The sequence below is a fragment of the Coenobita brevimanus genome, chromosome 59, assembly GCF_032717465.1.
Source record: "Coenobita brevimanus isolate Jiangsu-jjx chromosome 59, ASM3271746v2, whole genome shotgun sequence".
NCBI classification, from domain to species: domain Eukaryota; kingdom Metazoa; phylum Arthropoda; class Malacostraca; order Decapoda; family Coenobitidae; genus Coenobita; species Coenobita brevimanus.
Window position 1 is genome coordinate 1,807,501 of NC_137012.1, and position 22,350 is coordinate 1,829,850.

Sequence of the window (22,350 nt, forward strand, 5' to 3'; positions counted from 1 at the left end):
GTGACTGAGTGAATTTTCCTATCTGAATGTTGGATTGAAACAGGGATGTGTCATGTTCAATCTGTATATGGCTGGGGTTATAAAAGAGGTACAAGGTAGGGCAGTGACGATGCTGGAGCGGCCCTAACGAGAAAGGGCCTTGTTTGGAAACTTCCTATTCTGTTGCTTGCAGATGATACTGTATTAAGTGAAGACGAAGAGGAACTGCAAGGCTTGGTGAATGAGTTTGGAAGAGTGTGTAAGAAACTACATCTTCAGGTGAATGTAGGGAAAAGTAACGCTGTGGTTTTCAAGAGAAATGGAGTCACTGAATGCACAGTGAGGCTGTATGATAAGGAAATGGATAATGTGAGTGCATTTAAGTACTGGGTAGTGTGATGAGTAAGAATGGAAGCTTAGAGGATGAAGTGCTTGAAAGGGTACAGCATGGATGAAAGGCTGCTGGTTCCTTGAAGGCGGTGATAAGATACAGGGATGTGAGCATGGAAATAACAAATCGCCTCATGATAGTATTGTGATACCAACTCAAGCGTATGGAAGCGAAGCTTGGACCTTGTTGGAAGGACACAAGTCGACAGTGAGAGCGGTGGAAATGAATTGTTTGAGAGGAGCATGTGGAGTTACACAGAGGGACAGACTGACAAATGAGGTAGTGAAGGAGTGTTGTGGTGTGGATGTGGATGTGATAGAAAGCGTTAGAAGAAATGCTGAGGTGGTTTGGCCCTGTGGAGAGGATGGAGACTGAAAGATTAACGAGGAGTGAGGTGGAGAGGGGGAGAGGGGGAGGGAGGGAGAGACCGAGGATGAGATAGAGGGATGGAGTGGAGAGGTATATGAGACAGGGGGGTGGAGGCGGAAAGGCATCGAAATGGCAGAGGACAGGGCGACATGTAGGCGATTTGTTTGTGGCCACCCCTTACAGGATTAAGGTGTCTGGCTATAGATAGATAGAAAGGTAGGTAGATAGATGTATATTTGTTTATTTCATATATTTTTATGGTTTTGGGGTAGTAAATGAAAGAATCAATTAGACTATACTCTTTTCATCCTAACTTGGCGCAGAATTTCTTCATTTTGCAGTTAATTTCACTTAGAGACAAAAAAAAAACATTACTAAGATTTTATATCCTCCACATCACTTCTTCGTGACTAGCACCATATTCCAGCGCTAACGTAGTGCAACAACTCAGTATTCAAGACGGAGGGGTGGGTGTTTTAGGACAGGGAATGTAGTAACCAAGGAGACTCATTCCTAACTCCCTAATACCCTTTCCTAAGCGATTTATTTTCTTTACTATACCTTACTGTCCTATTCTGAGTTACATAAATCCGCCCAGTGTCGCCATACTCTGCCTAATGACGTATAAATATTACCCAGCCATATCCAAAAATAAATCGCTAAGGTAGAGATGTTAGGGATCTGTGCCGAAGACAGACGTTTCAGGCTTTAGTGATGTGATATAGCACGTATTTCCTTCACTGCTATACTCTTTTCACTCACTATTATTATTATTATTATTATTATTATTATTATTATTACTGTTGTTATTGTTGTTATTTTTTTATTTCTTCATCTATTTTCCCCCAGCACTATTAACTTACATACTTACCTTCCTCTCTTTTCCTCTCCCCTCTTCTCCTTTCTTCCCTTCTCTTCTCTTCTCTGCTGTTCTCTTCTCTTCCCTCCTCTCCTTTCCTCTCTTCTCCTCTCCTCTCCTCTCTTCTCTTCTCTTCTCTTCCCTTGTCTCATATGCTTTTCTCCCCTTCTCTCCTCTCTTCTCTTCTCTCCTCGTCTCATTTCTTTTCTTCTCTCCTCCTCTCTTCTCTTCTCTTCTCTCCTCCTCTCCTCTCCTCTCGTCTCCTCTCTCATACACATTTCTCCCCTCCTCTCCGCTCCTTTCCTCTCCTCTCTTCTCCTTTCCTCTCCTCTCCTCTCCTTTCCTCTCTTCTCCTCTCCTCTCTTCTCCTCTCCTCTCCTCTCCTCTCTTCTCTCCTCTCCTCTCCTCTCCTCTCTTCTCCTCTCCTCTCTTCTCCTCTCTTCTCTTCTCTCCTCGTCTCATTTCTTTTCTTCTCTCCTCCTCTCTTCTCTTCTCTTCTCTCCTCCTCTCCTCACCTCTCGTCTCCTCTCTCATACACATTTCTCCCCTCCTCTCCGCTCCTTTCCTCTCCTCTCTTCTCCTTTCCTCTCCTCTCCTCTCCTTTCCTCTCTTCTCCTCTCCTCTCTTCTCCTCTCCTCTCCTCTCCTCTCTCCTCTCCTCTCCTCTCCTCTCCTCTCCTCTCTTCTCCTCTCCTCTCTTCTCCTCTCCTCTCCTCTCCTCTCCTCTCCTCTCTTCTCCTCTCCTCTCCTTTCCTTTCCTCTCTTTCTCCTCTCTTCTCTTCTCCTCTCCTCTCCTCTCCTCTCCTCTCCTCTCTTCTCCTCTCCTCTCCTCTCTTCTCCTCTCCTCTCCATTGATTTACCTTCAGCCTTCCTCCCACCTTAACTTTGTCTGTGCTCTTTTTTATTCTTTTTTTTTATTTCATTATCATCTTTTTCCTTCCTCCTCTCCTCCTTCCTCTTCTTTTTCCCATTCTCTCTCTCTCTCTCTCTCTCTCTCTCACATGTTCCTTCCTTCCCTTCCTTCCTCTGCCTCCAATTCTACTCCACCTCTTTCCTCCCTTCCCAGCCATTCCTTCTTTCTCTCTTCCCCCCCTAGTCTTCCCTCCTTTCTTCCTCCCTCCTAACTTTATCTTCCCTCCCCTCCTTCCTCCCTACCCATGTCCCCCTCCTGCCTATCCTCTCCCTTACTTCCCTCCCCTCCCTCTCCCTTTTGCTTCTCCTTCATCTCGCCCTCCTCTGCCTCCCCTTCTCTCACTTCCAACACCTTCCTCGCTCTATTCCATTCTCTCCCTGCACATTCCCCTCTCTCGTCCCCCCTCTTCTCCTTCCCTTCTTCCCGCCTCTTTCCTTCACCCCTCCCTCTTCCTTCTTTCCCTCCCTGCCTCATCTCTCCATCTCTCCCTCACCCGCAGCCTCCCACCCCACCTCCCCTTCCTTCCCTTCTCGTCCTCCTCCTCCCTCTCCCACCAAACAGCCGCGATAGGAACAACAGGGCTTTTGCTGTTGCTCTCCTTTGTACTCAATTTCTCTCCCTCCTCTTCCCTCCCCTCCCTTCACCTCCACCTCTTTTCCCTCCCTCCTTCTATCCTTCCACTTTCCTTCCTCTTTTCTTCGAGTTTTTCCTTCATTCACTCCCATGCTCCCCACCTTCCTCCCCATCTCATTGCTTCCCCTCTTCCCCCACCCACCTACATTCTTTCCCTGTCTCTCCTACCCCATCATCTCTCCCTTCACCTCCCCTTCCTTCCCTCTCTCCCTTCCCCTGCCCTTTCCTCCCTCTCTCCCTTCACCTCCTCTTCTCTCCCTCTCTCCCTTCCCTTACTCTTCCATCCCTCTTTCCCTTCACCTCCCCTGCCCTCACTCTCTCCCTTCCCCTCCCTTTCCCTCCCTCTTTCTCTTCACATCCCTTTCCCTTCCTCTCTCTCTTCACCTCCCCTTCCCTCCCTCTCTCCCTTCACCTTCCCTTACCCTTCCCTTCCTCTTTCTCTTCACATCCCCTTCCCTCCCTCTTTCCCTTCACCTTCTCTTCCATCCCTCTCTCCCTTCCTCTCCCTCCCTTCCTCTCTCCCTCCCTCCCTCCCTGTCACCCAGTCAAACATATAAATGGATGTAGATTGAGGGAAGACAATGAACATACACTGCAACATACTGTAGTCTCGTCCTCTTTGCGTGCCCACCATGTTGAGTGCGTTGCGGGAATTGAGTGCACTGAGGACCCTCGTGTGTGTGTGTGTGTGTGTGTGTGTGTGTGTGGTGTGTGTGTGTGTGTGTGTGTGTGTGTGTGTGTGTGTGTGTGTGTGTGTGTGTGTGTGTGTGTGTGTGTGTGTGTGTGTGTGTGTGGCTAGGTTGTTTTGAAGTGTGTGAGTGAAGGCGGCTCTCTCTCTCTCTCTCTCCATTCTCCTTTCCTCTTTATCTGTTTCCTTCCATCATTATCTCTTCTTCTTCCTCTCCTTTCTCCTCCCTCCCTCCCTCCCTCCTCATTTACCGTATTGATCCCTCCCGCCTCATCAGTATACCTCTACAAAACCCTATGGAGAGAGAGAGAGAGAGAGAGAGAGAGAGAGCACTACGGGTCCTTTTGAAACTGTTTACTGTAGGATATGTAATTAATAACATAACTGATAGCCAAAAGACAGCGGTGGCAAAGAAGGGAGACAGACAGATAGACAGACAGAGACATATTACATAAAGAAAGGGATGGGTGAAGGAGAAGAAATACTGGTGGAGAGGGAAGGAAGGAGGGAGAGGGAGGGAGGGAGGGAGGGAGGGAGAGGGAGGGATGGAAGGAGGGAAGGCGGGAGAGAGGAAAGAGGTTGTTGATGTAGGTGAAAGAGGAGAGAATTAATGAGAGAAAAAAGGGCTCCCGCAAATGAGAGAGAGAGAGAGAGAGAGAGAGAGAGAGTCCTTGAAGACGAAAGATATATATATATATATATACATATATATATATATATATATATATATATATATATATATATATATAGAGAGAGAGAGAGAGAGAGAGAGAGAGAGAGAGAGAGAGAGAGAGAGAGAGTGAGAGAGAGGGAGAGAGAGAGAGAGAGAGAGAGAAAGGAGATGAGCCAGTGACAGAGGGATGCTGTGCTGGCTCCTACCCTGACCCTTGAACTTTCCTCTCTCTCTCTCTCTCTCTCTCTCTCTCTCTCTCTCTCTCTCTCTCTCTCTCTCTCTCTCCCTCCCTCCCTCCGTCCCTCCTTTTCTTCCTTGTTTCCTCCTTTCCTCTCTCTTTCCTTATCCTGTCTCTTTCCCTCCTGACTTACCTTTTCCTCCCTTGTTTTCCTCTTGACTCCCTCTTTCTCTCCTCTCCTCTTGCCCTCCCTCACCCTCTCCTTCCTTACACCCCTTCCTTCCGCCATCTATCCATCCCAACCTTCCTTCCCTTCCTCTTTCATCCTTCCATCCTCTCTTCGTCTTTCCTTTCCTTCCCTCTCTTCCTCCTTCCTTTCCCTCCCCTCTTCCCTCCCTCCCTCCTTGTCCCCACCTTTTCTTTCTTCTTCCTTCGTTCCTCACCTTCCCTCCTTCGCTTCCTTCCTCCCTCCCTCTTCCTTCCTTCCTCAGCTTCCTTTCGTTCCTCCCTCCGTCCTTCCTTACCCAGCCTCCCTCCCATCTTCCTCACCTTCCGTTCCTCCTTCACCTTCTCTCCTTCACTGCGTCCCTTCCTCCCTCACTCTCTCCTTCCCTCCCTCACCCTCTCCTCCCCTCCCTCCCTTCCTCCCTCACCTTCTGACCTTCCCTCAGTCCCTTCCTCCCTTAGCTCCTCTCCTTCCCGCCGTCACTTCCTCCCTCGCCTCCTTGCCTTCCCTCCGTCCCTTCCTCCCTTACCTTCCCTCCTTCCTCACCCTTCCTTTTTCCCTCCCTCCTCTCCCTCCCTCCGTCTCTCCCTGCGGCACAATGTATGGTCATGTACCCCTCCCTGTATCACTACCCCCTAAGGCCATTCTCTCCCTCTACAGAAACACGTAATCTTGTTGGCAGGTCGTGGTACGTAACACCATGCCTTTAGGGATTTATTCTTAGGGTCATGCTGCTTATTTTTTGTTCTGGTATCGTACTGGACGCCTTGTGGTCTGGTAGATTTAGGCATTCGTTGGACTAGATATGAATAGCTGGGGTTATCTGCTTACTTAACGCCACTCATGGAAGAGCGACTGGTATCTCTCCATAATTGCCTGGACTGAGAAGGTCTGCTATAACTCTTCTTCCCTCCCTTCTTACCCCGCCCCCCCTTCCTTCTTCATCATCTTCCTTCCCTCCCTCACCTTTCCTTCCTCCCTCACCTTCCCTTCCTCCCTCATCTTCCCTTCCTCCCTCACCTTCCCCTCCTCCCTCATCATCCCTTCCTCCCCATCACTCGTAGGGGTAAATAAATTAAAGATAATAAAAATTTATAGGAGAAATTACAAATGGGCCACACCTTCATTAATTAACTATTCTAGCCCCGGGAATCATGAGTTTTTCCCACAGGAGCCAATATTCATACGGCCGCTTCACATCACATGTCAGCTAATTACTAAAGAGAGAGAGAGAGAGAGAGAGAGAGAGAGAGAGGAAAGAGACAGACAGACGAAAAACACCTCTCCCAAAATCCCTGTAAAATGTCTCCTTTGTGCGTTTCTCTCTCTCTCTCTCTCTCTCTCTCTCTCTCTCTCTCTCTCTCTCTCTCTTTTTCTTTCTTTTATTAGCCACTTCACTCCGATTACGAAATTTATGGAAAGAGAACGCAACAGCCGCTACAGCCCTTCATTCTTTCCGTAGCACTTCTTCGTGACCAGCACCATCATGCAGTTTGCTCATCCCTCGTTATAGCTCAGCATTTAAGATGGGAAGGTGGCAATTTTACGCCAACTTAAAGTGAACAGAGTGTAGTGCATCTTGTTTCCATTACTTCGAACTGTTCTAATTCCAAACAAACCTTCTATAGGCACTGAATAAGGACGCCTTCAAGCGGTGTCACTGATATAGCCAGGCGGATCCACTGCCTGGTTTTATACGTATCCCTGATCCACCTATCCCCTGCACTCAATAAAACACAGCACAATAATGGCTGTGATAGGGTCTTGTTTTGTATTCTTTTCACCTTAACTTGGCCTAAAATTGCCATCTCTCCATCTCGAATGCATAGGTTTAACACTAGATTAACGCCACAATGTAATGCTAGTCACGAAGAAGTGCTTTGGAAAGGATATTTAAAAATTCTCTCTCTTTCATGATTATTTTCCTTTTCCTTGCTCACTGGACCCTACCTAACCTTGCCTGAAGATGGTAAAAGAGGCGGATGATGATGATAATAATATATGATAATAATAACAACAACAACAATAATAATAATAATAATAATAATAATAATAATAATGATAATAATAATAATAATAATAAAAACAGTAATAGCAGAAGTTGTGAAAAGCAAAGAGATAAAAATTAACTCATCTCTGACAAAACAATTTTCTTTTTTCCCATCCAACCTGATAGAATAATAACAGTGCTTGAAATACTACCTATAATTTTATCTATAATTTCAATACAGGTTTGCTGGTGTGTTGCAGTGTTGGTGTGGTGTGATGTGGTGTTGTGTTGCAGTGTTGGTGTGGTGTGATGTGGTGTTGTATTGCAGTGTTGGTGTGGTGTGATGTGGTGTTGTGTTGCAGTGTTGGTGTGGTGTGATGTGGCGATGTGTTGCAGTGTTGATGTGGTGTGATGTAGTGTTGTGTTGCAGTGTGGTGTGATGTGGTGTTGTGTTGCAGTGTGGTGTGATGTGGTGTTGTGTTGCAGTGTTGGTGTGATGTGGCGTTGTGTTACAGTGTTGGTGTGGTGTGGTGTTGTATTGCAGTGTTGGTGTGGTGTGATGTGGCGTTCTGTTGCAGTGTTGGTGTGGTGTAATGTGGCGTGTTGCAGTGTTGGTGTGGTGTGGCGTTGTGTTGCAGTCTTGATGTGGTGTGATGTGGTGTTGTGTTGCAGTGTTGATGTGGTGTTGTGTTGCAGTGTGGTGAGATGTGGTGTTGTGTTGCAGTGTTGGTGTGATGTGACGTTGTGTTGCAGTGTTGGTGTGGTGTGGTGTGATGTGGTGTGGTGTGATGTGGTGTGGTGTTGCAGTGTTGGTGTGGTGTGATGTGGCGTTGTGTTGCAGTGTTGGTGTGGTGTAATGTGGCGTGTTGCAGTGTTGGTGTGGTGTGGCGTTGTGTTGCAGTGTTGATGTGGTGTGATGTGGTGTTGTGTTGCAGTGTTGGTGTGGTGTAATGTGGCGTGTTGCAGTGTTGGTGTGGTGTGGCGTTGTGTTGCAGTGTTGATGTGGTGTGATGTGGTGTTGTGTTGCAGTGTTGGTGTGGTGTGATGTGGTGTTGTGTTGCAGTGTTTGTGTGGTGTGATGTGGTGTTGTGTTGCAGTGTTTGTGTGGTGTGATGTGGCGTTGTGTTGCAGTGTTGGTGTGGTGTGATGTGGTGTTGTGTAGCAGTGTTGGTGTGGTGTGGTGTTGTGTAGCAGTGTTGGTGTGTTGTGGTGTTGTGTTGCAGTGTTGGTGTGGTGTGATGTGGTGTTGTGTTGCAGTGTTGATGTGGTGTGGTGTTGTATTGTGTTGCAGTGTTGGTGTGGTGTGATGTGGTGTTGTGTTGCAGTGTTGATGTTGTGTGATGTGGTGTTGTGTTGCAGTGTTGATGTGGTGTGATGTGGTGTTGTGTTGCAGTGTTGATGTGGTGTGATGTGGTGTTGTGTTGCAGTGTTGATGTGGTGTGATGTGGTGTTGTGTTGCAGTGTTGGTGTGGTGTGATGTGGTGTTGTGTTGCAGTGTTGGTGTGGTGTGATGCGGTGTTGTGTAGCAGTGTTGGTGTGGTGTGGTGTTGTGTTGCAGTGTTGGTGTGTTGTGGTGTTGTGTTGCAGTGTTGGTGTGGTGTGATGTGGTGTTGTGTTGCAGTGTTGATGTGGTGTGGTGTTGTGTTGTGTTGCAGTGTTGGTGTGGTGTGATGTGGTGTTGTGTTGCAGTGTTGGTGTGGTGTGATGTGGTGTGTTGCAGTGTTGGTGTGGTGTGATGTGGTGTTGTGTTGCAGTGTTGGTGTGGTGTGATGTGGTGTTGTGTTGCAGTGTTGGTGTGGTGTGATGTGGTGTTGTGTTGCAGTGTCGGTGTGGTGTGATGTGGTGTTGTGTTGCAGTGTTGGTGTGGTGTGATGTGGTGTTGTGTTGCAGTGCATGGAATACTGTATCCTGAAGTTACCTATTACAGTCCCTTCATCTTGAGCCCTGAGGTGTAGTGAGAGAGTATCAGTGGAGTCTGGTGCTAGTCACGGAGAAGTGCTGTGTAGAGGAAGTACAGCCGTAGTATTGTGCTGGTCTCTGTCCACACCGACCTGGCCTAAAATTGCAGTCTCTCCATCTTGCATACTGAACTGCAATAAGAGATCAGTAGTAGAAGCTGATGCTAGTCACGAAGAAGTACCGTGGAAGGAAAGGATGTAGTGCAGCAGTATTGTCATTATACAGTATATAGCAAGATACTATCACTACAGTATGGTACTAGTCACGAAGAAGTGGGATGGAAAGTATACAAATCCAGCAGTCTCTTATTTCACCACTGAGTTACACGAAATTAACACTATGGTTGAATAAGGTGATACTCACGAAGAAGGGTTACGGAAGACTGTCTTGCCGTGGTTGGCTAGAGTCTTACTTTGCCATAGAACTTTTACAAGATATTAATGCTAGAATGTGGTACTAGTCACGAGGAAGTGCTATGGAAACGATGTAGGGTCATATTCTTATTGATCTGTGAGAAATAAACGCTGGAATATGATGCTTATCACGAAGAAGAGCTTGTGGGAAGGATGTAGAGCCGTATTATTGAATTATTCTGCTATTGAGCTACGGGAAATAACCTACAGAAAGAACGAAAATTTCCAACTCATTGTAAACTTCTTTTTTTTTATAGTTTTTCATATTTTTACAGCCTGCCCCTTCTTTCATTTGCTCGATTTTTTCTTTCTCTCTTCTTCTATTTGCCTGACTCTCTTCTATTTCCTCTTCTATTTCCTCATCTTCTATTGATTCACTTTTCTTTTCCTTCCCTTTCCTATTTCTTAATCCTTGCTCGTTTGCCGGTACTTTTCCCCCGTTCCTCCTACATGCGGACTATTTCGTGTTAAACAATTGGGTTGGGTTGATGGTTTTGTGCTGTTATTTATCTGTATTAAAGAGGTCTCTAATTTCTTCTCTTTCAGTCTTTTTTCCCTTCCTTTTCTTTGGTTTGTCATAAATTTATCATCGTTCATCGCGTTCTTTTTGGTTTTCTGTTTTCTTCGTCTCTCTCTCTCTCTCTCTCTCTCTCTCTCTCTCTCTCTCTCTCTCTCTCTCTCTCTCTCTCTCTCACTTTCTATCTACCACCTTTCCTTTCACCAGTTTAATATCTCTGGTCGGTAGAGTGAACTTCTGACCAAACATCGCAGGGTTGATCACTGTCGAACAGATTGCTAGAGAGTTTGAATATCCAGTAGCCTAGCCCCTGACCCTTACGCCGCTGATAGGATAATAAAAAGGATTAGGTTATGTTTATATGAGTGAATATCGTTAAAATTGCCTCGGGTTAGCTTCACAACACCCTCCAACATGCTGCAAAACATCCCTACCATGTTTCAGTATAGACGCTTCGGTATTAATGTCCAGCTGGTGACATGTGAGGGTGTTCTGTGGCATCTGGCGGTGTACTGAAGCCTGCTGGACCTCCTCAGGGAACGGAGAGCCTAGTGTGTGGTTTTAACAGAATACACGGAATCAAAACTACTGATGGATGATTTACTGTCGCAACATTTGCCTCTGGTATAGTATCCCCTTATAGGCTAAGCAGATCCATTTTCTCTCAAACGTGTATAACAGACTAGAGGGCACGGTCAGATTTAATTCGCCTCGTACTGTAGCCGCATTCAGAGATGAACACGTGCCCTTACCGGGAAGATTGTTTCAGTGTGAGGTGGTTCCACGGCCGTCTTGTGGTGGTTCCGTGACCGACTTTTGATGGTTCAGCGCCCGTCTTATGAAAGTATTTTAGGCTACAGTATGGTTTTAAAGGCCTAAATCGGAAATCTGAGGAATATGTCTCCAGATACCATGCTTTGATATATATTTAGTTACGTTAAGGCTAGCCGACTCAGAACTAAGGTCGTAAGGGTGTGGCAACGAGCGCTGGTATCAAGAACAAGAACATCAGCAAGAAGAAGACACAGAGAAAAAAAATATGTTCTCTTCAGGAAATTTAGAAGGTACTAATTTTACTCTAACGTGTACTAATTTATCCCGAACATGTACAGTACTAATTCATGCATAGTGTACTTTAACTCCCCACTCACAATTTCTCATTAACCCAACTTAGTCTGACTCAAACTAACCTAATAAAATCAGCCATTAACTTAGCCAAACCCAACCCAACCTAACCTAACCACACAAAACTAAATCTAGCATAGCCAAACCAAGCCCAGCCTGACCCAACCTAACCCAACCAGACCTCACCTAACCCAAACCTAACCTAACCTAACCTAACGACCCTGCCCAATCCACCTCAGTTTAACCTAATCTGTTGTAACCTTCATACCCTCCACTAACCTCACTAACCTCACTAACATCACTAACCCCCGTTCCTCAGATTGCCCTGCGGCGGAGGACCAGATGGAGCGGTTCCCCTGCCCCTCCCCTGACCGCATGGGCCGCTACCGCTGTATCGACGATCACGTACTTTGTGACGGATTCATCGACTGTCCCGACGGAGAGGACGAGGACAGACGGCAGTGCATGTTCTACAAAACGGTGAGTAGGGCAGGGCAGGGCAGGGCAGGGCAGGACAGGTCAGGACAGGGTGGAGAAAGGTAGGGCACGGAAGGGTAGAGTATGGTAGGGTAGGATAAGACGAGGACAGACGGCAGTGCATGTTCTACAAAACGGTGAGTAGAACATGGCAGGACAGGGTGGTGAAGGGAAGGAAAGGGAAGGGAAGGGAAAGGAAGGGAAGCGTAGAGTAGGGCACAGCAGGCCATGGGAGTGAAAGGCAGAGCAGGGAAGAGCGGGACTGAATTGGAGAAATGGACAGAGACTAAAAGCAAACAAAACAAAACTCCGAAACAAATTATTTAAGTAGAGATGAACAGGACAGATGCAGAACAGGATATGGGAAAGTAAGACAGACAGTTTTACATCGTTTACAAAACGGTGAACTATAAGGGTAAAGCAACAGGGCAGGGCAAGCAGAGCAGGGCAGGGCAGGGCAGGGCAGGGCAGGGCGAGGCGGGGTGGGGCGGGGCAGGACGGAACTAGGTAGGCAAAAAAGAGGACAGGCAGACATGAAAGCCAAGGTATTAGGTTAGGGGTGAACATGACAGGGCCCGGTATGACAGAGAGCAAGCCATGTTGTACAATACCGAGAGGCGGGGTGAAGCAGGCCAGAGCAGGGTGGGAAAGAGCAAGTATTGACAGAGAATAACAGAGAAGATTAGGTTATGGCCGGGTAGGGTAAAGAAGGCTAGGGAAAGGTAGGGCAGGGCAGGGTATGGAAACATAAGATAAGGTGGATGACTGGAGAGCAGGGTAGGAAAGAGAAGAGCAGGGTATAGTAAGGTTAGGTACTATAGGGCAGGGTAGGGCATAGTAGGTGAGTCCGGGGTAGGTTAGTGTAAGAAATCGTAGTGCACACCAGGACTGAAGAGGACTGGGATAGACAGGGCGGAGTAAGGCAAAGAAGGGCAGGTTAGGGTAGAAGAGAGCAGGGCAGTGTATGGCAGATAGGTACGGTAAGGTAGTGTAGGACAGAGAAGGATACAGTGGGTTAGGGGTGAATAGAGCAGAGAAGCACATGGTATGGTAGGATATTGTAGAGCAGGGTAGGGCAGAGAAGGGCAGGTAAGATATTGTAGGGCAGGGTAGGGCAGAGAAGGGTAGGTAGGTAAAATCATGATATGGCAGGACAAAAAAGAACAAGACAAAACAGGGTAACACAAAGCATGGCAAGACAGGACAGGGCAGGGCATAGGAGGGCAGGACAGGGTACAATAGGACAGGGCAGAGCAAGGCAGGGCAGGGCAGGGTAGGGCAGAACAAGACAATGCAGACCAGTGAAGGATAGGGAAACACAAGGCAGGACAGGGTAGGGCAGGACAAGGTAGGACAAGGCAAAGTAGAGTAGTGCCTGACAAGATAGAGTAAGGGCAGGCGGGGCTAGGTAGGACAGGACAGAGCAAGATATAGTAGAGCAAAACAGGCCAAGGCAAGGCAGGACAAGGTAGGACAGGTCAGAACAGGGTAGGACAAAGCAGGACAAGACAGAGCAGGACAGAGTAGGAAAAGAGTGGGAGGATAAGGTAGTAACCTTTATTGTACAATGCAGCTAGTGACGAGACAGAACATAGGAAGTGGGGAATGGAGGGAGGGAGGGACAGGTCAGGGTAATGAGGGACAGGTGAGGGTAATGAGGAACAGGGGAGGGTAATGAGGGACAAGTGAGGGTAATGAGGGACAGGTGAGGGTAATGAGGGACAGGGGAGAGTAAGGGGGGGGGGACAGGGGAGAGGAATGAGGGGCAGGAGTGGGCGTGATGTGGGAATGGCAGGGTACGACACAGTGGGGTAGAGGGTGGGCATGTTAATCACACAACACAGGCCACACCAGGACGGGACGAAGCTGAATACAAGAGTTCAGACCAGGATATTGGGCCGTGTGCTATTTGTAGATTTCGCAACACTTCTTCCTTAGCAATTTATTCTCTTCATGACACATCAATATCCTCTTTTATGGAACTGATGCAAATTGTGTCGATTTTAAAGCAATGGAAATAGCATACAAGAGTGTCAAGGTGTAATGTGCAAAATAAATCGATAAAGGAACGGTGATACGAAGACCCATATACCACGTACAATATGGCCAAACATTAGACACTGAACGACAGGATAAAGACTGACTAGGAGAGTTGAGGGCCGGCTTTTGTATGACGGGAAAAAAGTCACACCAGAACTGAATAGGGGAGTTGAAAGCTGTCCATTGAAGGGCAGCGAAAGCCAGGACAGGTCAGGATGCGGCAAAACACGACTGACGTGGGTTCGTAATCTCAGCGCCACTTCCTTAGCGATTTATTTTTGGGTATGGCAAGTTAATATCAATTGCTGTGTTATTTAGGCTGAGTATGGTGGCATCTGAGTGATTTAATTTACACAGGAGAGGATAGTAAGGAGGAATAAGCAAAATAAATCGCTTCGGAGAAGATGTTAGGGGAGAATACTGGAGAATATAGGGGAATAGGGGAGAATAAGCAAAATAAATCGCTAAAGAAGAGGCGCTAGGAAGGATTCTGTGGTAATGAAATATAGCCAAAATTTGTACTGTAGCGGCCTCTTTTATACTTCATTCCTGCTGCCTTCAAGAGATTTTATTTACCCTGAGAGAAGCTGGGGGAAGGGAAAGGACGTTTGCTTTACCTGTAGTGGGAATTACGTGGGGTGAATGGCGTCTTCTGGTATTATCATTATTATTATTATTATTATTATTAACATCATTATTATTATTGTCATTATTATTGTTATTATTATTATTATTATTATTATTATTATTATTATTATTATTATTATTATTCCCCTTTTGTTTGAGGGAAGCAGCCTAGGTATAAAGATAGATTACAGTATTATTATTATTTTTTATTATCATTATTATTCACATTCCAGAATCATCACCATCATCATCATCATCAACATCATCACCTGCGTTTTTAAGCGGTGCATAAAATCGTCCATTGTCAGCAGGAGTGGTACAGATTTCTTTTATTCTCAAAGCATTAAGTGTAGTAGTGGTTCTTTGGTCCCAGAGTCATGTGAAGCTTGAACTCGGTGGACTGCAGGCTGAGACTGCCTTTCCCCCCCCCCCAGTCCACCATTCTCCTTTAGGGGTCACGGAGAAGTAGTTAAAGGAAATATATACCAGGAAATTGAGAGAGAGAGAGAGAGAGAGAGAGAGAGAGAGAGAGAGAGAGAGAGAGAGAGAGCACCTAACGATACCTGGAATCAAGCGCTAAATTTATCCCGATCACGTGGGGAAGAAAAATGAGAACAAGAAATTGGATATAAAGACAGATTAGGAAGAAAAACACTAGGAAAAGAGACAGACAGCGATGATGAGACCTGACGGGGAATAGGAAGGGGAAATTATTTGTTTGGGGAAGAGAGAGAGAGAGAGTGAGAGAGAGCATGGACGTTAGGTAAGATGGAAAGAGAAAGGAGGGGGAGTGACGTTAGAAAGGAGGGGGGGGTGAGGATAGGTAAAAGGGAGTGAGGGTGTAGGTAAGGGAGTGAGGATACAGGGAGAAGCGGTGTAGTAAGGACAGAGGAAGGAGTAAGGATGGAAGAATGAAGGTGAGGGTGAAAGTGAGGGTGAGGTGTAGAAGTGAGGGTGAGGGTGAAAGTGAGGGTGAGGTGTAGAAGTGAGGGTGAGGGTGAGGGTGGGGAGTGAGGGTGGGGAGTGAGGGTGAGGGTGAGGGTGGGGGTGAGGGTGGGGAGTGAGGGTGAGGGTGAGGGTGGGGGTGAGGGTGAGGGTGGGGATGGGGGTGAGGGTAAGAGTGGGGGTGAGGGTGAGGGAGGGGGGTGAGGGTGAGGTAGGGTGTTCGTTGCTAAGGAGAGGTAAAGTCTAATTGTCTTTCGTTTTCTCTCCCTCTCTTTCTCTCTCACTTTTTTCTCTCACTCCATTTTCATTCCTTCTCTCCTCTCTCTCTCTCTCTCTCTCTCTCTCTCCTTCTTTTTCTCCTTCCTTCCCTTTCAAATCCTTCTTTACTCCCTCTCTCCTTCCTTCTTCCCATTCTTTTCTTTACTTACTCTTCTGTTTCCCTCCTCTCCTCCTCCTCTCTTTCTCCCCCTCCTTCTTTCCTCTCTTTTTCTTACTCTTTCTCCTCTCGCTTCCTCCTTTAGTTTTATTATCATTCCTTTTGTCTTCTGTCCTCACATTATTTCACTTTCCTCCTTCTTTCCTTCTTTCTTTCATTCATTCAGTCACTCCTTCATCCCTTCCTTTTCGTCCTTCCCTCCTTCCTTCCTTTCTTCCCTCCTTCCTTCCTTCCTTCCTTCATTTCTTCTTTCTTTCTCTTCCTTCCTTTTCCTTCCTTCATTCATTCTTTCATTCCCTCCTTCCTTCTGTTTTCCTCTCCTTCCTTCGCTTCTTTTCTTCACCTTGCTCTCGCTCCTTCTCTCTTCCTTCCTTTTCCTTTTCCATTTTTTCTCCCTCCCTCCCTCCCTCCCTCCCTCAATTCCCTCCATCCTTTCTTCTTTCTCTCTTTCCTTTCCTTCTTCTTTTTCTTCTGATCTTCCTTGTTTTTTCTCTTCCTTTTTCCACTAATCTTAATGTCTCATCTCTCTCTCTCTCTCTCTCTCCCTTTGTCCTACCTCCCTTTTCCTCTTTTCCTTCTTCTCTTTCTCCCTCAGTCCTCCCTCCCTCTTTCTCTCTCTCTCCCTTCCTCCCTCCCTCCTCCACCCTTCCTTCTGCTCCACTCTCTCTCCTTCCCGTTGTTATTCCACACCGCTGCCTTCATTCCTTCACCTTTCATCTTCCCTCCTCACTCTCGCCTTACCTCCACTCTTTTGTTTATTCTCTCTCTCTCTCTCTCTCTCTCTCTCTCTCTCTCTCTCTCCTCCGTTTGTATATAGAGTAATTGTGTTTACCTCCTATTTGAGAGAGAGGGAAGGGGAGGGGTGGTAGAGAGAGAATGAGAGAGAGGAGGGGGGAGAGGGAGGGGGAGGGGGAGAGCTAAGGATGAAAGGAAGGTAGAAGGGAGGGTGAGAGGTAGGGATAAAGGCAAAGGGAACGAATCAGGGAGAGAGAGAGAGAGTACCCTTCGTTATAAAAGACCAACCAAGACCATAATACAGTAGCGTTGTTTATTGTTGTTGTTGTTGCTATTGCTGTTGTTGTTTTCGTTTTTTCATTCCACAATTATTGCTCCTTGTAGACGATTTCTCTCAGCATAGGGCAGATTTGCTGAAGTGAATGGCTTACCCTGTGTCTAACCCTCCCCCCAGTTCAAAATAAAATCTTCTGGAGGCGGCGAAGATGGTGTGAATAGTGCGGCATTGGATGGAGGCAGTTAGAGGTGTAATGAGGCAGTTGGTAGCGGTTAATGGCCGTTAGGAACAAAGAAAGGATGATTATTGATAAGATTAGTGGAGGTGGAAGTAGTAGTAGTAGTAGTAGCAGTAGTATTGGTAGTAACAGTTGTTGATATACTAGCATAATTTAACCTCACAATCATCATCATCATCATCATCATCATCATCATCACTATTATATCATTGTTTCATAATACTGTAGAGTAAAATATGGCACACTACTGCTGTCCGCAACTGTACATGTAATCTGCAAGTTAAAGCCTTTCCTACCGTACGGGCTTCACATTACCTTGGCCCAGGTGTTCGTTCTTTTGCAGCTTATTTCACCCAGCTCAGTTGCAGAAAGACAATGCTGCGAGACTACATTCTTTCCATAGCACTTCTTCATGACTAGCACCATATTCTAGTGTCATTCTTTTGTTACAGTGCAACATTGAAGATGGAGAGATGGCAATTTTAGGCCAAGTTAGAGTATATGCGGAATGATATCTGCTTCTTACAGTGTTATTTAACTTCTATCTCGACAATCATTACTCTTTTTCTTTTTGTTCTGTTTTTCTTTTTTTAACACCCGCTTTCGGACATAGTCATTAGAGATGCACATAATACAATCATGAAGTGTTCTGAAAACATGAAGTTCAGCAGCACAGCCCTATCATCATACACCCAACGGGGGGAAATATAAAGGTTCATTTGGAAGTAAAAAAAAAATCCTAATGCTAAACCAACCGTGGAAGGCAATAATTTCTCCTATGGATTAAGAGACAATTTTAATCCCTAAATCTTCATATTCATAAATATAATCTCACTCCATCTGTTTTCTGTTTTGACTATACAGTACAAAGTTTGAAAGTATTGAAAAATGGTCATCAAAATGTTTCTGAAACTTTCATTAATGTGTGTTTTTCTTGCCCCAGAACGTTCGTGAGTGTGGACGTATATTGCCATAGAGTTGCTCTCCACATGAACTGGCTTTTAGTTTCATTCTTATGCCTAATTACAATAAGAGAAAGGTTTTTTCTTACTCCAGCTTCTTGCTCCCTTACGGGTTAATAATATACCAGGTACTGTTATTACTCTTACCCATGAGATGTTTTTCGTTCCTCCACATCCTGACTTTTATTACCCCACTATACTTTTTCATCACCCCAAGAGATGTTTTTGGTCTTTAATTATCCCTTTTAGTGTGTCACTCTTTTACACCTTTCCTCTTGTCTTTTCTATCAGGTTCTTGTTCTTTGTAGGCTGGTTCCCACTTATCTGTTCTTTTCCAGGTAGTTTTTCTCTATAGGCTAGTTCTGAGGCCATCTAAGTTAAGCTCTGTGCCACAACATTAAGAAAACAACACACAAGAAAAATCATCAGAATACTGCAAAAACTATGTAAAGCTTTAGAATTTCCCGTTAAATTCTGCGAAAATTTTCATAATATTGCTAAAATTGTGTAAAAATCTTTGAAATATTGTTAAAACTTTGCAAGAACCTTCAGAATCCAACTAACACTTTGGAGAACCCTTGAGAATGGTGCGAGTTTGCAGATACCTTCAGAATATTATTGAATCTTTGCCGAAACCTTACTGATATGGCCAGATGTTCGTTTAAACCTTCTGAATATTGCTAAAAATTCGTAGGAACCTCCAGAATATCATTAAAACTGTGGAAAAACCTTTGAAATATCACTAACACTTTACAAAAGCCATCAGTATATTTATAATATTTCGAAAACTTTCAGAATATATTGAAGACTGTAAAATAAAACCTTTGGAATATAGCTAAAACTTTGCAAAACTCTTCAGAGTACTACTGACATCGCTAAACTCCTTGAAAACTTCCAGAATATTGCCATAACTTTGTTCAAACCTTCGCAGTGCTACTAAAATTGATCAGACATTCAGAATATAACTAAAGCTGTGTAAAAACTCATTTTGTCATTAAAGTTCTTTTAAAATGCCAGTTAATTCGTGAACTTAAAAAGATCAGAATTGAGATAAAAAGTTGAAATACAATAACTAGGACTAGCTCTAAAAGACTGGGAAATAGTTCAGAATATTGTCATTTTTTTAATAACCTTCAGAATGTCACTAAAACTTTGTAATAAATTGAAAATATAACTTAGACTTTGTAAAACCCATCAGAGGACGGAATGGGTTCTTTGAAATGGGCTTCAGAATATTAGTTTGGAAACACCTTTAGATTATTGCAAAAATGTTGGTCAACCTTTGGCATATCAGTAAAACCTTTTAGAAAATTCAGACTATTGGTAGAGTCTTGTAAAGAAATATTCAGAATATCAGTGCAACTCTGTAAGAGCCTTCAATATATCGCAAATTTGTTGTAATTTGTGTAGTGAAAAGTGAATTCTTAGTTATAAGTAAACATCTGAGAAGCAGTTCTAGCCTAAAGAACACATTAGTACTTTATATTTCACATAATGGTATTAGAAAAATGTTTAGCTTAACGCATACAACAAGAAGCGGTGCCAAGGCACAGCATACCCATCCCCGGCAGTCATTTTAGTGCTAACGTATAAACACAACAGGATATCTAGTCAAAGATGTCACATATCAAATTTAGAGTAAACCGGGTGAAAATGGACGATTTTTGTCCATTTGAAATTTTAGGCCAGACCCACCTGATATTGACCCCCTACCATTAACTGGCGGGTGACCCCTCTGATGTAATGAGGTTTATTATAGGATGCAAATTTGAAAGATGCACCTTTAGGTTTGGGTTTCATGTCGATATGACGAATTTGAAAGGAGTTATGGTGAAAAACGATTTTTACCCTTCCCCCCCTCTTTTTGTTTTACATTTTTTGGCCCTATAGCCTGGGCCTTGGCCCAATTTGGCCCAAAATTTAATCAGGTGATCAGAAGGTCATAGCCCATCATCCCTGTAATTTAGTCAAAATCGCATCTATAGTTCTCGCGTACAGTTGTTAACAGACAGACACAGACAAACACACAAACAAACAAGTACACAAGTCGAGTGAAAAAAATACTCGTTCCCAAGGACGGGTACTAAAAGATATTATTCTGATCTTAAAACAACATCACTGCTTAAATTGTCATTACTCAGAATTTATGCTAGGGCATTGAAATTATGGGTAAACATTTGTAAATATTTTTAAACACGGTAATCCAGTAATGTAGAACCGTAAAGGATGCTAATATTTTATTTTTAAGTAATAATACTTGAGCCTTTTTTTCTCACAAGTGTTTTTTTCTTCCCCTCACTCCTTTATATCGGATCAGAATAACAAATACACTCACTCAAAAACAAAAATCGGAATTTTACTGCAGGACAATACTGCTTTGTGATGATGGCCAGCATCCACGGAAAATGTTTGGACCATGTAACAGCAGTTTTCAGGTAGAGATTGAAGCACGAGAGGATAATGTGTGTGTGTGTGTGTGTGTGTGTGTGTGTGTGTGTGTGTGTGTGTGTGTGTGTGTATCAACAACCACAGGGACATAACACATCATTTTTCACTCCAGCATTGGAAGTAAATCATTTAAAGATCTGTCATAAGAAACATTGCCTGTATTATTATTATTGTTATTATTATTATTATTATTATTATTATTATTATTATTATTATTATTATTATCAGTAGTAGTTGTTGTTGTAGTAATAGTAGTAGTAGTAGCAGTAGTAGTAGTAATAGTAGTAGTAGTAGTAGCAGTAGCATGGATTTGATTTTGTGATATCATTCCAACATTAAATTATCAATATTTTCACGGTTGATAATATGTGTCTTTTCTCCTGCACAGACGAAGGCACACTTGGATGTGCTAGCAGATGCCATCATCCGGTGGGCGCGAGGTGGCAAGTGATGGAAGTGAGCATCCCGAAGGAAGCCATCCCTAAAATATCCTTAAAATGCCCTTAAATCCTCACCCCCCTATTCCTGACATCCTCATGCTCCTAAATCCCCATCCAAAATATTATCCTACATCTTTATACCCAAACCTCCTGCCCGCTGGTTCCTCAACTTCGGAGTCCTCAGTGGATTTGAGAAATGGTCGGAGGTCCCCAAATCCTAATTCCTAAATGTTCCTTTTCCTCCTCTTCTTCTTCCTCTTGCTCCCCACATTCTCCTCCCGACTCCCTCTCCCCTCCTTCATTCTTCTACATTGCAATAGACGGGCCAGCCTCCGTCCCCCATTGACATCAACAAACCTACTACCACCATCGGAGACGCCCGGGATGTAAGAAGGTCACCACAACTACCAACATTCACAGCTGCCACTACTTCCACCATCGCCCGGCGGACACCAGCATTTAAGAACACCGTTTTTTTTTTTTTTTTTTTTTTTTTTTTTTTGCTATTAGTTTCGTGTTATTGCGTTTCATATGGTGCAAATTGCAAGTGCTATTGCGACCAGAGTGCAATAATAAGTAATAATAATCCTACTTTCCGCAATAATTACGCAAATAAAGGAGAATAGGAAGAAGTGTCTCTTTATTTTCTTCATGGTTTTTCATAACACATCGGGAGACAAACCCGGTCGAACACTGAGCTGAACGAAAACAAGTGGACGAGTGGGCTGAGAACAGAGAGACAGGCAGATCTCGCTCCCAGAGAATCAGCAACATCTAACCAACACCGTCAACAAACAAATAAACACCAGCAGCAAATTTCCAGATGGACCAACATGACGAAACATCCTTATCCTCTACATCCTTCGCTGTAAAATCCAGCAGGAAAGAACATTTTTAGCAAACGAGGTCTGTTCTCTCGCCATCCAGCATTTTGACCTGGCTTGCCTTGACCTGACCCTGGTTCCTTGATCACTTGACGGCCTAATGACCCCGACCTGAGCCACGGGGTTCAATAGGTCGCTCACTGTGTTCTTGGTATGCAGCAAAATGCGTAAGTAATAATAAAAATAAATAAATCAGGTTAGTAACAACCAAAGCAACGCTAGGCGAAAAATAATTTAGAATAAGTCACCATCTTCAGTGCTGATATACACAAATTAAATATGAGAATAACTAAGTAGACAAGATAGAGATTAATTGTCAAGAGAAGATTGGAAGCGGGATTGCCTGTCTTACTCTGTTTTCTGGAGTGGATTTGGGTTAATTGAGAACACCGTCGATTTGTCGCTGAAGATCTGTGAGTTGCAGTGACTGAGAGAAGAAAAGTGGTGATGATGACGAGAGAGAGGAGCTAAGTTTTCCCTCGTGAGTGGAATGGAAGCTACGAAAGAAAGATGAGAAAATTAATATAGAGGAAATTTACAATAACAAAAGTTGATACTGATGGTCTGAATGGATGAGTGGAGAAATTGAGAATGAAAAGAAATGTACGACAATAAGAGAATAATCTGTGTCGATGAAATAACCCATTCATGTGAAAATAACGGAATGGGCAAAAATCTATATAGTTCAGAAATACAGAAATGAAGGGTTAATGGAGAGAAATGGAACGTGGCTTAATCACTCATTTAGCCAATCGCCTCTTGGCTTGTCCCATAGCTAGCCAATCAGGGTCTTTGTTTACATGCTTCAGGCGTGGGACTAGCTGTTGTGTTTGGTTCAGTAATTATGTGAATGCATCATTGTTGCAGTTGACATCATTCCTCCTTCAAGATTCTATTTTTACCCGAGATTAGTTAAGAGGTTTAGTATA

The 22,350-nt window shown here is 44.4% G+C and overlaps 1 protein-coding gene across 1 annotated transcript in view; it reads left to right on the forward strand.

The window, feature by feature from the left end:
* Positions 1 to 21,356, forward strand: part of jeb (low-density lipoprotein receptor domain-containing jelly belly protein) — a 121,972-nt gene extending 100,616 nt beyond the window's left edge. The window contains exons 2-3 of the mRNA XM_080274757.1: positions 11,232 to 11,392; positions 20,486 to 21,356. Coding sequence (XP_080130883.1) covers positions 11,232 to 11,392; positions 20,486 to 20,548 — 224 coding nt within the window. The 3' untranslated portion in view covers positions 20,549 to 21,356. The remainder of the gene's footprint in view (positions 1 to 11,231; positions 11,393 to 20,485) is intronic.
* Positions 21,357 to 22,350: the final 994 nt, after the last annotated feature.